Raw genomic sequence first — 14,837 nt, 5'->3', positions numbered from 1 at the left:
AAAAGAAAAAAAAAAAAACTGTCTCTAATCTGTTTTCTAATGGAGATTACCTGTTTCATATGATTTATAAGTAAAATGAAGAAACTACTATTGAAATCAAGAAAAATGAATTGCTGATCAGAGAAGAAAATGGCAGGAAAGGAAGTCACTGCCTTTCTCTGAGTGGATTTTTTTTAGCCAGCTGGAAGCAGGAGCCGCTGGGCCACCGTGATCTCGTCCAGGGCTCTGCGGTGAGGCTGTGAGCGGCGGGGGCCCATCTCCTCTGTCTCCTGAGGCTGTTTATGTTCTCGGTATATGGGGTCGCTGCCACACCTTTCCTTTTGCATTTATACTGCACGCCTTCCAGTTTGCATTTATTTGCAGTTTGTTACTTGAAAGAATCTGGGTATATCTGAGCAACAGTGCAGTCCACAGAAACTGACATTTCTTCCTTGGAAAGGGAGTTTTCCTGTGGCTGGGTCTGCGGCTGTCAGATTAGCCCCCGTGTCTTAGATTAAACACCCCCCCCATCACTTTCTCCAGGACCCCCTAACTGGTGAGATTTCCTTTTCACCTGAACAAGCTTCTTTTCATTCACGTGTTGTCAGTATTCCTTAACTTTTACTGAAATACCAGCCCAGCCTTTCTGTTGAAAACAGCCGCTGATGTTAAAAGTCTTGCCGACTGAAAGACTGATGCTTACAGTTTTGGGGTTCGCCTGGCGTTGAATGCGGCCAGACGCGAGCATCCAGGGAAGCACGGGTGTGATCACCCACCTTGTGGGCAACGTCCTCTGCTTTTCTTTGGCAGCAGCTGCTCAGGCTATAAGAGATGTCCAGGACAGCGCTACAAGTTTCTAAAGTTTGACTTTGAAGCATAAATTGAGAGGCGTCATTCTCTATAGTAAATTAGTAAATATCCCTTGTTCAGGAGAAAGAAGACACTGTAAACCTGTGAAATTTTGCCACAAGGTACTGAGGAAAGAAAACCTCTTGTTGTTTGTCAAGATCAGTAAATATTACCTAACGGCCACCTTTGCACCCATCACCTAATGGAGAACGTCTTTTACGAGCACAGCCCCATGCAGGAAGGACATGGATGCAAGGCGTGCATTTTTAACATAGATGCTTAATTCTGTAGCTCGTATCTGTTTGGCAGTGGAATTTATTTTCGTTTCCCTATGTGAAATATAGACCTACTCCCTCCTTTTTGAAAATGAGAGATGTTCTATTTAGGGAAGTTTTGATCTGGCTTTTCTCCCCGCCTCCACCTTCCCTGACGTCGTTAAGCCGCAGTCATTGTCCCCTGTGAAGGGGATCATTGGTGCAGATAATCCAAATCCCTGTCTAATCTTCTCTGTGCGGCAGGGTCACAGGCCCACCCGTCGGGGCCCCAGTCCTCATCACACCTGGGGCATGACCGTGGCGCCCCCTCCCCGGGGTGTAGGGCAGTGTGTGGACACTGAGAAATGACTCTCAAGGCTGGAGGATAATCTGCAAGGCAAATAGTCCCACAGGGATTGTCAAGAGCCCCGAGTCCAGAGGAAAATAAAAGGGGCAGTGGGTCTCCCCACCCTGAGTCTCAGGAGCTTACCCTCCTGGCCTGAATTTAGGGACTCCGTGTTACTCAGTGGTGGCCCAGTTCAGGGACTGCCAAGGAAAACTTGCCATCCACATACAGATGACCTTAGGCCAGACTTCAAAGGGAAGCATCGTCCTGCCGGACCACAGGCACAGCTGGTGGAGAGGAAAGAGGTAGCCGTTCAGGGTTCCCGAAGCATCGCCCGCAGCAGCTCCCGGTTCCACTGAAAGGGAGACCCTGGGATGCCGGTAATTAATGTGCAACCGCCTCTTGATTCTTAAGTGTTCAGGACCTGGTTCTTTGAGTTTGAGTGTAAGTACGTTAGAGCCAGGAGATGCCACACAGCAAGATTCTCATTTGAAAACCTGTCAGTCAAGTGGGTCATTGAAAGTGGTCCTTCTCTCTCCAAATGTCAGGAACCTCTTTGAAGGTTTGTACAGCGCCAGAAGGAATCGTGAGCTTAGAAACAAAGAAAAGAATAGATTCTTTTTGGCTTGTGTCTGTTTTTGTTTTGGTTTTTTTCCCAGATGGCACTTTACAGAATCTCAGTCTCCAAAATGTATCTTAAAATGATCTTTGGGGGATAATTAATTTACCTGGCATGGTTAGGTATTTTTTTTAACTTCTTTGTAATATGGTACCCCATTTTGAAAAACGTCTTAACTCTTCCTTACTTTAAAGCAGCTCTTGCAAGAAAGGGTCTGCCAATATCTGATACGAAGTGACTGGGAAAAGGCGTCGCAGATCCCTGCCACCTCCTGCCTTCCTTTGAAGGGGGAAGCGTTAAATACTTCCATGCTTTAAGCCCATGTGTTTATAAACATCTGAAAGAGGAGAAGATTAACACATTTGCCCATTAACTCCCAGAGGACAAAGCTGTGTAGGTGACAGTGACGTTGACTTAATAGACCCTGCAAGTCGGGCCCTGCTCCGAGCACTTTACAGACAGTAGCTCATTTAATATTCTGATCCTAAAAAGACAGTCAGATGAGGAAACAGAGGCGCAGAGGAGTTCAGGGACTTCCTGTCCTGGCGCCCAGCGTGGTGGCTGCAGGGTGACCGAGTCCCCGGGAGCTGGCTCGCGGTGTGTGGCTGGACTCCAGCAGCCTCACGGTCCCGACGGCCCAGGTGTGCCTCCCCTCCACGGTGAGGATGCTGGGTTGCTCCGCACATGTGTTTGGCTCAGTATCAATCTCTTACATTGATCCAGTAAATAAAAATCAAAGAACCGGGCTGAGCCTTGGAAGCTGGGCTCCTCCCATGTTTTGCTTCAACCACACGAAGTTGAGAGCAGGGCCTGGGAGATGGTCTGAAAGCTCTGTGTCTCCTCCTGACACGTGTGGTCCCTTCCGGCTCATACGTATAGCAGACACTCAACTCCTCTCTTCCCCTCCGTGAGCCAAAAAGATGGCACGGACAGTGACCTGTGCTGGAGAAGAGCTCAGCCCACTTCTTGGTCCAGCCAGACTCCGGGCTTTCTGATGGGGCTCGTTTGCTTGCACGGCTTCCCCCCGAGCCCGCTGGCCGGCCTTCAGGCTCCTTGGAGCTCCTCCATGCTCCAAGCGAGAACGCAGCCTGTAAAAACCGAATATCACGTGGACTTTAAATGCACGTCCCTTATAAAATTTTTAAAGCTTGCTGGATTTTATTAGAATATGTGAACCAGACTGAGTATATTAAATTTATGAGTGCAATTGATGCAGTACCATAATAATTCAATACAATACGCTTATGTCATTAAACTCATAAAGAAGAGTCTCTGAATAGCTGTAATGAATAGTTTGGATCCTGTAATCACGACTAACGTTTCCACCCTGATGAATTTTAGCTCGGAGCTCTCGGAATTCTATGTAACATCAAGAAATGAATGCCATATTTCAAATGATGACTACTTATTCCAAGGATTTACTTTAAAACCTAGGACAGAAGAGAAATACCTGCTGAGACAGAAAGATTCATTAGAAATGCAGAAGAGGCTGGAAGAGGTTGGCATGAAGCAGGGCAGGACTGTAATTTATGGCTAGTCATAAATTAGAAACCAAAGCATTTTCTGTTCTGCTTTGGCTAATTTCATTTATCCCCTCATCTCTTCCCTTATTCCCAAACACATGTGTTTTGGTAATCTGTCACTGAGTAATAAACTACCCCAAAACTTAGTGCCTTAAGGAAACCACCATTTTTGCTGTGATGCTGAGGTTCTGGAACGTGGGCAGGGCTCAGCGGGCAATTCGTCTCTTCCAAGTGTCACTATCCGGTCAGGCCGCTGATCTGACTGCATTCTGAACATAGCCCCACTCAGGACTGGGCTTGGCAGGGACACCAGAACCTGCAAGGTGACCTCTTCACTGTCAGCGTTACCTCCAAGGCATTCTCTTGATTAAAACAAGTCCACAGGCTCCACCCAAGCCCCGGCAGGACTGGATGGAACAGAGAGAAGAGAGGCCGTCAGAGCACAGGGTGGGATCCCCATCTGGGACCTGGTGGAGAGCTGACCTGTGAGCAGCGTGTCCCCCACACTGCATAGTGCACAGTCCAGGCCTGCTGGACTGCTGGCCCTGCCCCCAGCTCTGCTTCCCCACCATGAGGCTTGTTGCTCTGCCCACTGCCTAGAACAGGCTTCCTTCAGCATCTTTGTCCAGGGTTGCAGAAAAATGTGTTACAGCTCGGTGTTACAGCTCAGTTGTGATAGCAACCTTGATCTGGGCGAGAGACCAAGCAGCACTTGGAGAGTTGGAGAACTCAGATTTATTATGCCAGCAGGCCCAGAGGAGTTAACATTCCAAGACCCCAGCTGTAGGTTTACACAGGCCTTTATAGGCTGCCAGTTTTACACTTTGCAACATCATATGCAAATAAAGTATCATAGAAGTTGACCAACTAGGAACAAGCTTTATAGAAATAGATCAATCAGGAGTGAGAGAAATAACCAATCAGGAGTGAGGGGAATGGACCGATCAGAGGTGAGAGTAATAACCAATCAGGAGTGAAGGAAGTAACCAATCAGAAGTGAGCTCAGGGAACCAATAGAATTTTAGGGGTAAGTAAGCCATTTCAGAGGCAAGAAGTGAGATAGAGCCTCTGGGCCAGGGAACCGGATGGTGCTGGTAGGAGAGTAGTGGCCCTGCTTGGGGGTCCTGCCGGTCTTTTTATGGGGCTTCCCACCTCAATACTCACCCCTCAGGTTGCCAGTTCTCCAGACTAGGGTGGATGCCTTCCCCAGGCTCTCTAGAAGCACCTCGTTCCTTTTCCTGGGAGCCGTGTTTTAATTCCTGCTTTTCCCGTTCCGTCTCCCCAAAGGCCTGCACGTGACTCAGCCAGGAATGAGGCTCGTCCATCACTGAGTCTGCAGTAGTGCCAGCAGGAGGAATGCTGTCAGGAAATATTTGCTGGGTGCATGAATGGGGTCTGAAGAGAGAGGCATCAACAGAGAATAAACTGGTTCAGCCCTGAAAGGACAAGCAGAGTTTAGACAGGAGCGCGGCACCGTCAGAGTGATCCTGACGGCGCAGGAGGGCAGGGGCGGTGCTGTGACTGCCGTGTTCAGCACTGGGCACCCGGCAGATGATTGAGTTGCTTGACTCAGACTGTCCTAATTTTATCAGAGTATGGAGGAAATTGGGGGGCATGCCGGGAAAGGAACCTGGTGTGGTTGATTCAGTGGAGACACATTTTTAGGATTCCTGGATAGCCAGAGAGAGGTGTTCAGATGAGAATATATAGGAGTTTAGAACTGGGGAGACTTGGCTGGGTGAATAATATTGACCCACTGTGTCAATTCATAACACCTGGCCAATGATGACCAGACCTCTGTCGGATCTAGAAATACCCCCGTGGGTCTCCGTCCAGGTCGGATCCATCTTCAGAGCCCACCAGTCAATGATGAATTCTCCAAGTACAGCAAGGTAAGCGGAAGCTCTAAGTCGTATCAGACTGATAGTTGTCTTTAAGCTGCCACCATGGCTAATGACTTCAGGAAATGAGGAATGCCACTGAACTGTCATGTCTGTCAATATGTCACAGCGGAGAGGTGGCTAAAGCCCTATTACATTTTTAAAGAACATTTCAATTTTAATAATTTCAATAACTTTAAATTAAATTATGGATTGATGTTAGAAATTTTGTAAAATGAAGAGAGCTCCACAACAATGAGATGGCTGGGAAATCATTAGGGTGACACAGCTGGGGTGAAATATTGCACACGAATAAAGCAGTAGGCTGCAGTTAGAGTCATGAGCCCTATTAAAACGGAAACTTCTTAACATAAAGTGGTCACGATTTTATCCCCCTGCTAATTAAAATAGAAGGAAAGAAGCCAAAAGATAAAACAGTAAGGTCTTTGAAATGCTTCTGAGGCCCATTTCTCATTCCTACATCACACACACACACACACACACACACACACACACACACACACACACACACACACACACACACACACACACACACGGCGGTTGATTGAAATTCAAGGTGAATTCCGAGATACCCCATGAGCAGGTATGGATGGCCCCAAAGAGAAAGGTTGCCTTGACATTTACACCTTATGTTGTAGGCTTAAAGGATCCACCTTGAGAATTTCAAGGATTTCTCATGAATTTGAAGAGCTTCCTACAGTCGGTTGACCTCGGCTAAGTCACTGCCTCTTGAGATCTGTTTCCTCATCTGTCTTCCGCCTCCTCGGCATGTCTCGGGCGTCGTAGGCTCTGCTGAACTGGGAAAGGCTTTGAACAAAGTGCCTGCGAACCCACACCCAGATTCAAGGTCCCCCACATTCTCCTTCCAGCCCTGCTCCTCCCCACGCTGAGCCTCCCCTCTCTGGCCTGGCTCCCTGTTCACATTGTTTGCTGAGCTTGGGTACCACGCACCTCTCCTTTCCCAGGTCTCAAACCTTCCCTTCTTTCCAAATCCCAGACCTGAAAGGGAATGGCTGCGAGGTGGGAGTGGTGCCATCATCCAGCACCCTGCTGACCTCGCTGGTTTCTGCCTGGACGGTCTGTAGAGCACATGGTCACCCCTCTGAGCAGACCAGCATTTCATGCAGAATCTCCCGAGCTGAAAAGAGAAGCTCAGCAGAGGCTACCTGGAGGCCGGCTTGTACCCAGGTAACTCCGGGAACTGGGTTCTTTCCTCTCAGCCAGAGCCGAGACTGCCGCTATACTGCAGGTCACCCATGAATCATGTTAACGACCCTCTTCAAGAATGTTTAAAGTGAAGTAGCATGTAAGCAGCACGTTATATTTCCTTTCCTTTTTTTTTTTTCCTCAATGCAGTGTATTGATTGAGGTGCCCGGCTAAAGCTCTAAAATAATTGACTAAATTCTTGCCGAATTACCTTGTATTGCCGTAGGGAGTGTGTTTTCGCCTTTCAGAACTCATTAACACAGCCAATAGACCATATTCGCCTGTGTCTTGGTTCAAAAGATTAATGGTGTTTGGTGATTGTGTTTTGAAACGGCGGTGGCACTTTAAAGGTGGGCCTGTGTGTGTCTCTGGGTTTGGGGCAGGAGCCTCCAGCTTCGTGCTTGGCTGGCAGCGACCTGTAGGACCACTGACCCATCTGAAACAGTATTCACGAAAGCCTCCTGGAGTTGACCTCTTCCTAAGAGAAGTGCCCTGGGCAGATGCCTTGATCTCAACAGACTACCCTCCCAGGAGTTGGATGTGGTGTTGATGGAAGGTTTCCTCTGGTTGTGACAGGTACCTGCCAACCCCAAGGGGAGCATCAGTTAACTTGATGGCAAACAGTAGGAAATGCCCGTGGTCACTGTAAGCAAGTGGGCTTGGGACTGGGCAGACCAAAAGCCCTCCTGAATCTGCCCTGAATTTCTTGCATAAACTCTTGAGATGCTGTATGGCAGCGGCTCTGCCTTCTAGAAGAGTCTTGTCCCGAGGACCCTGGGTCCCAGCAGCCTCCAGGTGGTGTCTTTGCTTAGCTCTCTGGCTATGAGGTGCCCATCCCGGAGTATGGATGGGAGAAAACCACCAGCCCTCTGCCCTAAGTCAGCCAGATAACCAGTCCCCAAGGGAGGGGAAGGTGGTTTTTCAGGAGGAAATGTGAATGCTCTGAGGGCTGGGAAACAGAGCAAGGGCAGTCAAGTAATGGTTAGCGCCCACCAAGGGCATTTTCTCCAGTAAGTAAGATAGCGGAGCCTGAGCAGAGCCACGTGGGGCTCCACGTGGAAGGGTATAAGCCTCGGAAAGAGGTCTTTTCCCCAGTGTGTGTGGAACGTTAACTCCAGATCACCTGGTGCCCCTGGTCTCCGTGAGAGCGTTGGTGGGACGGGAAAGGCAGTGTCTCTGGCTAAAGCAGCCAGGATGCCCAGCACAGATGGCCTGGCCCACTGAGATCTCAGTGCTCAGGAGAGGGGGTCCCCTGGAGAAAGGGGGTGGCGGACACGGTGGACGGCAGCCTGGTAATTGAGACCCAGCCTCTGGTGCTAGAAGATCCAGGTGTGAGTCCTGGAGCTCCCACATCTACGCTCTGACCTTTGGGACATTTCTGAAGCCTCCTGGGCCTCAGTTGTTTCATCCAGAAGATGGAGCTCATAACAGCCCCTACCTCAGAGCATTGTTGTGGTCATCAGATGAGATACACCACTGAAAGTTCTGGCTGTTCCTGGGGCGTTGTAAACTGCTGATAAGTGGTCTCTCCATGAGAGGGGTGAGGTGGTGGCTGGTCAGCCTGGCGTGGGCACGTGGGGGACCGTCCTAAGGAGGCACTCGGCTGGTCAGCCTGGTGTGGACACGTGGGGGACCGTCCTAAGGAGGCACTCGGAAGGATGCTGGCAGGTAAGAGGTAAAGGGGAATAAGGACAACTTACCCTGGCACAGGGTCTCTGACAGTCTGTGTGTCTGCATCCTTCCACTGGCCTCTGTCGGCCTCCCCTTTGCAAGTCCGTGGTCCTCTACAGGACTTTGTGTCTGTGGTGGGGGGATCTTTTTTCAAAGCACCTGCCAGTTTAACACTTTATTTGGAACTGACCCATGGGGGCCTGTGCCTCCCAGGAACTTGCACGTCTCCCCATCCCGCTCACAGCCCCTGTGTAGATTAACTTTAAAAAACAGTCAAATATGGCCACAGAAGAAAGGACAGTAGAAGAAAGAGAAGAAAGGCAGGTTATGAAATCAAGGTACTCTGCGTCATCCCAAAGTGTGCCTTAAAGATTAGCTGTCTGAATTTGATTTTCCTGGAAGTGCTGGTAAGAAAACACCTCATGTTTTAGTGTTGGTCCAAGCGACAAAGAGTAAAAAAACCTAGATAAGTATCTAATATATCTGCCATTCTCAAGTCTTTTTTGCCACCTTGAGAAACAGCTTGCGGGCCTCCACCCCCAATACGGTGGCACTGTCTTCCTTCTCCCCCTTCGCTGCTGTTCCCCGCTCTGTCCCAGCCACCCTCCCCTGCCAGCCCCTCTGTGCCCTGTCCCCTCCTGGCGCCTCCCCCCTTCCTCAGTGGCTAAGGCTCAGACATCCGCAGGCCCCCTCTGGCTCCGCCACTCCATCCCCGGCTCACAGTCTTACTGAAAGAAGGTTGGATTTTGTCTGACTTTCATCCTCTGAGCCTCTGAGGCAGGGCTGCATCCCTGCACAGCCGCCGCGGGTGCAGCTCTGTTCTCAGCGGCCCCGATCCAGGGCGTTTGACCAAGCATCCGGTGTGACACCCGCCACCCCACCAGGGCGGGCAAGGGTTGCAGGCCTTATGTGGTCCCTGAGGGGTCCCAAGATTTTAAATATGCCTGCTTTTATTTCTGCTTTTAACAGAGAAGATGCCGTGTGAAAGAAACAGAAAACTGGACACTGCATTTCAGGGATCGTTCTGCTTTGCCCCCCGAGCCCGCTGGCCTTCAGGCGCTGGGACCCTCTTCCGTCAGGTGCACTGCCCTGGGGAGGCGGCTCGGTCCTGGGCGGGTTTCCACACACCAGCAGCGGCAGGGGTGTCTCTGGGTCAACAGTAAAAGGGTAGCTGTGACAAGAAGCACTTTAATTTTCTCCCTTCAGCCACAGGTGCTGTGGAAGACACTGGGCGCTCAGGCAGCAAAAATGACTAATATAAGTATGTGTGCACGTAGGTGCAGATTTTATATAATGATAGTGTATGTTGAACACGTGCAGTAGCAGACTCCTAGCGTGTTGGCTGGTCTTGGCCTGAGGCTTGCAGCCCTAAGGGGAAACTTCTTTCCTGGAGGAATAGTCATAAACTTGACTCACCAGACACCATTCCTGTGGATAGGGCTGGACTAGAGGCTTGTACAGGTTTCCTGGCAGGAGGAGCCGGTGCCTGCCCACTGCTGGGTGCAGCTCGGCCTGGACCTCTGGTGGGTAGGGCCTTGTCTAGAGGTGATTGTGGCTCAGAACATCTGCTGATGGGTGAGGCTGTGTTCCCACTTAGTATGTTGTTTGGCCTGAGGCTTCCCAGCCTTTAAGCCTACAGACTATTGGGTGGGGCTGGGTCTTGGTGCTAATGATGCAATCCAGGAAAGCTCATGTAGATGAACACCCCCGGAATGTCCGCCACCAGCTTTTATGTCCCCTGAGTGAGCCGCAGCCATCCCCTACCTCCCCAGGAGAACTTCCAAAACCAGCAGGCCAGTCTGGCCCAGGTTTCTGTGCAATCACTGTCTCTGCCCCTGGACCCGGTGCTCGCAAGATCCCATGCACCAGACACCATTCTGTGGGAGTAGGTTTCATCACTGAAGAAGATGCAGACAGAAGAACCAAACTGCCAGAGTCAGTGGGTGGGCGTGGTCACACGGAATACTGCACAGCGGCGAAAACGAACACACCACGGCTGTCCTTAACTTCAAGAGAGTATCTCCTGTGTGATCCTGTCAACATGAGGTTCAAAAACTGGCAAAGCCCATCAGTAGTGCCAAAGCCAGGACAGCGGCTGGGGAAGGGAAGGGTTGTGAGGGGGCGGTGAGGAGGGCTGTCTGGGCTCTAAAAGTATCGTAGTATTTCTATCGTGCTCTGATCACACTGGTGCATTCAGTTTTTAAAAACTCATTAGGCTATACATTTATGAGGAATGCCATTTTCTCTCTATTCACTTCAATTTTTTGAACTTAACCATCAAAGTCAGTCATGAAGATTTCCTGTAAGCACTTTCCCCCGCCTGGTGGTGTGCCGGGGATGGTGGGAGATTACACAGAAGAGTGAGGTGCTGTCCGTGACCTCAGGAACCATCTGGAATTTTGGTTCCGTTTTGTGCCCCCAGCCCTGGTCTTTGGGTTTGTCATTCACCAGGAGGAACTGGCTCTGTCCACTTCACGCATGTGGCTCTGGAACCACCAGCCAAGGTCACACATCACCACATACACTTCAGAGCACTCCGAGGTCACTGCGAGGAACACTTCCTAATCACGGTGTTTCTTTAACCAAGGAAGCGGTCTACGTAAAGGGAGCCAAGGCTGCCCGACCCTGCTGAGTGGAGATTTGTTTTGCAAAGAAAAAGCTCATCCCTAATATTTAGAATCAGTTGCCTCAGATCCTTCCATCTCGAGGTTTCCTCGAGGCACGCTAATGTGTTCAGTTTGAGCAGTTGCATCACCTGCAGCAGTCGTCCTCTCTCTGTATAGTGCTGCCGGGGCGGGGAACGGGGTCTCCAGTACATTCTCTTTCCCTTTCTTTTATTTATGGTTTTTACTTCCACGTCTCTCTTCATTATCCCTTCAGGCTTGGCAGGCCCTTTAAAGGGCCCCTGCCTGGTGAACTAATTAAGACAAATGTTGATACAGCACCTGTTCCTGGATTTAAACACCTTCCATCCTGACGATTCATCTTGAAGGCGAGTTTGTCATGAGCGTCAGCCTGCATTTTCACGCCCTGGGAGACACAGCGGCTGCATGGGAGCTGTTGAGATGCCGGCTCTTTTTCCGCTTTGCACCGCAGACAGGGTGTGGCTCCAGGCACCACGGCAGGTGCCCCGTCTTCCACGTGCCCCATCATCTCACTCTGCATTTCGCACACGTGCTTTTCATCCCAAGCGCTGGCTGGCTGGGCATGGTCCATATTGTCTAGCAACCCTGTGTGATGGCCCTCAGGTCCCTCTGGGTGGGTGTTCTCAGCCTCCCTCCCCAAAGAAAAGTCCAGGAAGGTTCCCTTTTGCGTCTCTGGTGCAAATAAGGACTGGAGCAGTTGGTCTTGGCACCTTCTTACCTGGACCTGGTTTCTGTTTCAAGAGCCTTTCTTGAGGGATTACCACAAGACTAATGAGAGGAATATTGGATAAAGGAAAGAGAATGTGAGTTAAAACCCGTTGTTTTCAAGTCTCTTCTCTTGATTACTAGACTTGCTCACCTGATGATGGGTGTTACAGTAATAAAAAGAGGTAATTCTAGGCAGAGTATGAAGATAACCTCAAATTAGATGATGCAGGGAACCTTGGGCTGTGGTATGAATGTTTGTCTTCTTGCTCTGGGGATGGTTTCATGAGCCTATACCCGTATCAGCACGCCTCAGATTGGACATTTGAAATATGCGGTTACCAGGCATCAGTTATACTTCCACAAAGCATTAAAAATTAGATGCTAAAGATTTTTAGAAACTGTAAATTCCTACACAAATGTTAATTATTAGTGATCCTTGTTACTGTTTTTAAGGCAGTAGCTACCAAATTGTCCTTGAGCAGAATGTCTCCTTTCAGAGGTAAATTTGAAGTTGGCAGTTCATGCAGGTAGCTGAGTTCAACTTCCCCCAGGCCACGGTGTCCCAGCTGTGGCACTATTGGCATCTGGAGCCCAACAGTTCTTTGCACAGAGGTTGTACTGGGCAAGTATGTTAGCCTCGTCCCTGGCCTCCACCCCCACCCACCGCCCAGGGACAAAAAATATCTCTGTATCTCTGTTACGGAGCAGATCATCCCTGGTTGGGGACCACTGTTCCAGGCCATGTTTCATAGACACGCTTCTTTTGTTACTGAGTTCATAATTACTATGTTTAATTTCTAAGTTTGCAACAGGATTTATATTTTTTTAAACAAGCTGAGACAGTAATAAAGATTCAGGCCTAAAACCGCCCCATCCGCCCCATTTTCTGTTAGAGATAAACATTTGCCTGACCTGAAATACACTATTTCTGTGTGTCCCCTTTTCTTTAATGCATCCCGCCAGCACCCGCGTCTGATGCCAGCCCAGCGTCCCGGTTCCCAGTCTCAGACGTGCTCTGGGTGTTCGCGGCCCAAAGAGGCAGCTGCTCTGGCACGGGGGAGGGGCGACAAGGGGTTCAGAGCAGGTCATCTTAGCAAGGACTTACTTTCACTGGTGATCGTAGGATTTGCAGAACAATCTGTAAATATCCGTGCTTGGAACTGACCCTCTTGTCCCCAGTATTTCTTTGCCTGTAGTTTATCAGCAGGATCCAAGCAGAGCGTCTGTGCTGTAAAAATGCACGTTTAGCATCGTGCCAACGGCCGGCCTTCTTGTTCTCTGCTTACTTGTCTTTCTATTTAATGAGTGAGTTGGGAGGGAAATGACTTCATTAAAAACAGGGTATTAACTAGCGGCACTGTGGCTGGAAAGCCCGCCCCCTGCCCCAGACCCCCACCCGCTCCCTGCCCGGCACCGCCTGGCGGTCCTCTGCGCTGTCTGCAGGCAGGCAGGCCTGAGCCATGTCTGGGAGTCAGCTCTGAGCCACAGAAGCGTCCCCTGCACGGTGGACGTGGTGGCTGTGTCCCTCAGGCTGGCGTGACGAGCGGAAGGCAGGCAGGGAGGTTCCCGCGCGCTGTGTCTGAGGACGGCTCCTCCGCGCTGGGAGGGACGTGCCTCTGGACGAGCCTCTCCTCCCCTCGACTGCCCCCAGCAGTGTCTTGACCGTGCTTTTGCCTCTTGTCTCTTCCCCAGAGGTACCTCAGGGACTTTTTCAGCGTGATGCTGCAATCCGCGACGTCTCCCCTGCACATCGACAAGGTGGGGCTGACGCTGTCCAAACACACCGTGTGCGAGTTCTCGCCCTTCTTCAAGAAAGGAGTCTTTGACTACAGCAGCCACGGGACGGGGTAGCGCGGGTGATGGAGGAACACCGACGCAGTGCCTTCTCGTCCGAGCGCGGCCCCCCGGTGCAGGGCCTGGGCCCCTCACGGGTTCACACCCAGGAGGCCGGGCTTGCCGATGGTGACCCTGCCGGGCAGCTGTGACTGTCCATCACAGTTGAATGTGGCCTTTTCCCTGTCTGCTTCCTCCTTGTTGTGCTCGGAGTCTGTCCTTATGGCTCGATTACCCTGGACCCTCAGAGCCAAGCCAGCCTGGGGCTTCCCGAAGTGGGGGTTGACCAGAACTCCCTAATGACTTGCATCTGGTTTCCTCTGTCGCCAAATACACTCTTATTTTTTATATTCCTTCCATGTGGCTGGCTGTATCCGAAGAAAAGCCTTTAAAATTACTTCACTATATTTCCGTTTTTCCCTGTTTGAGTCTGAACTTTTGTATAATACCTAAACGCTGATGTTTACACAGAATTTCATATTCTGCAAAAGGGATTTTCAGTCCAGTCATGACTGGAGTCTTCCATGCTTGACAAATTGGATGTTGGTGACATCACTTAAAACTTTGATAAATCCATTCAAATACGATACTTGTTTAATCTTGAATATTCGAGAAAATTTACCCAAATGGCTGCTGTACGCTTTCTAGCTTTCTCTGCTAAGCACAAAACAAGCACCTCGCTAAATGCATATTTTTAAACATTTTCTTCACATTTTTATTGCTGAATCGACTGGATCTTTAGCTGAAAGACTAGAATTTACTGTAGCTTATTAATGATTCCTTAAATGACTCAGGACTTAATGTAGCATTGCACATCTATGTACAGTAAAACTACTTTGTTCTACTAAAGAGAGAAATGTGAGTAGAAAAAATATATATGGGGTATATATTGAAATGTATATAATTCTACTCGTGATTTATATATGTATGCACTCTTGTATGATAGTTGTATCAAAATATATAATCATTCACACCAAATTTATTAAAGGCATTTGGTTTTTCAAGATTTAAATTGAGCCGTTGTCAGTATTAAATGAAGTTATGGAATCTATCCTGTAGCTCAGTTGAAGTTTGTGACATGATCATTCCTACTGGTCTGTTTAAAAATTTATCTAATATGCTTGGAAAGATACCTAATGTATAATTTAGCAATCATGTTGCAGAAGATGTCGTTATAGTAATGACTGAAGTCACAAATGAATGGGTAACAAAACATGCTGGCATTCAGTCTTCTCGAATGCCTTCACAACAGAGCTCTCCAATCTGAAAAATATATTTAAAGATGCAATTATCCCGATAAGG

At 49.4% G+C, this 14,837-nt stretch overlaps 1 protein-coding gene across 4 annotated transcripts in view; it reads left to right on the top strand.

The window, feature by feature from the left end:
* The window catches only part of KIF16B (kinesin family member 16B), a 244,002-nt gene extending 229,455 nt beyond the window's left edge, over positions 1–14,547 (top strand). For all 4 annotated transcript variants that reach the window (XM_064475898.1, XM_064475897.1, XM_064475900.1 and 1 more), the window contains one exon: positions 13,395–14,547. In XM_064475898.1, coding sequence (XP_064331968.1) covers positions 13,395–13,553 — 159 coding nt within the window. In that variant the 3' untranslated portion in view covers positions 13,554–14,547. The remainder of the gene's footprint in view (positions 1–13,394) is intronic.
* Positions 14,548–14,837: the final 290 nt, after the last annotated feature.

Source organism: Camelus dromedarius, chromosome 18 (assembly GCF_036321535.1).
Source record: "Camelus dromedarius isolate mCamDro1 chromosome 18, mCamDro1.pat, whole genome shotgun sequence".
In the NCBI taxonomy this organism is placed as follows: Eukaryota; Metazoa; Chordata; class Mammalia; order Artiodactyla; family Camelidae; genus Camelus; species Camelus dromedarius.
This window is presented reverse-complemented; position numbering and strand designations above follow the sequence as displayed.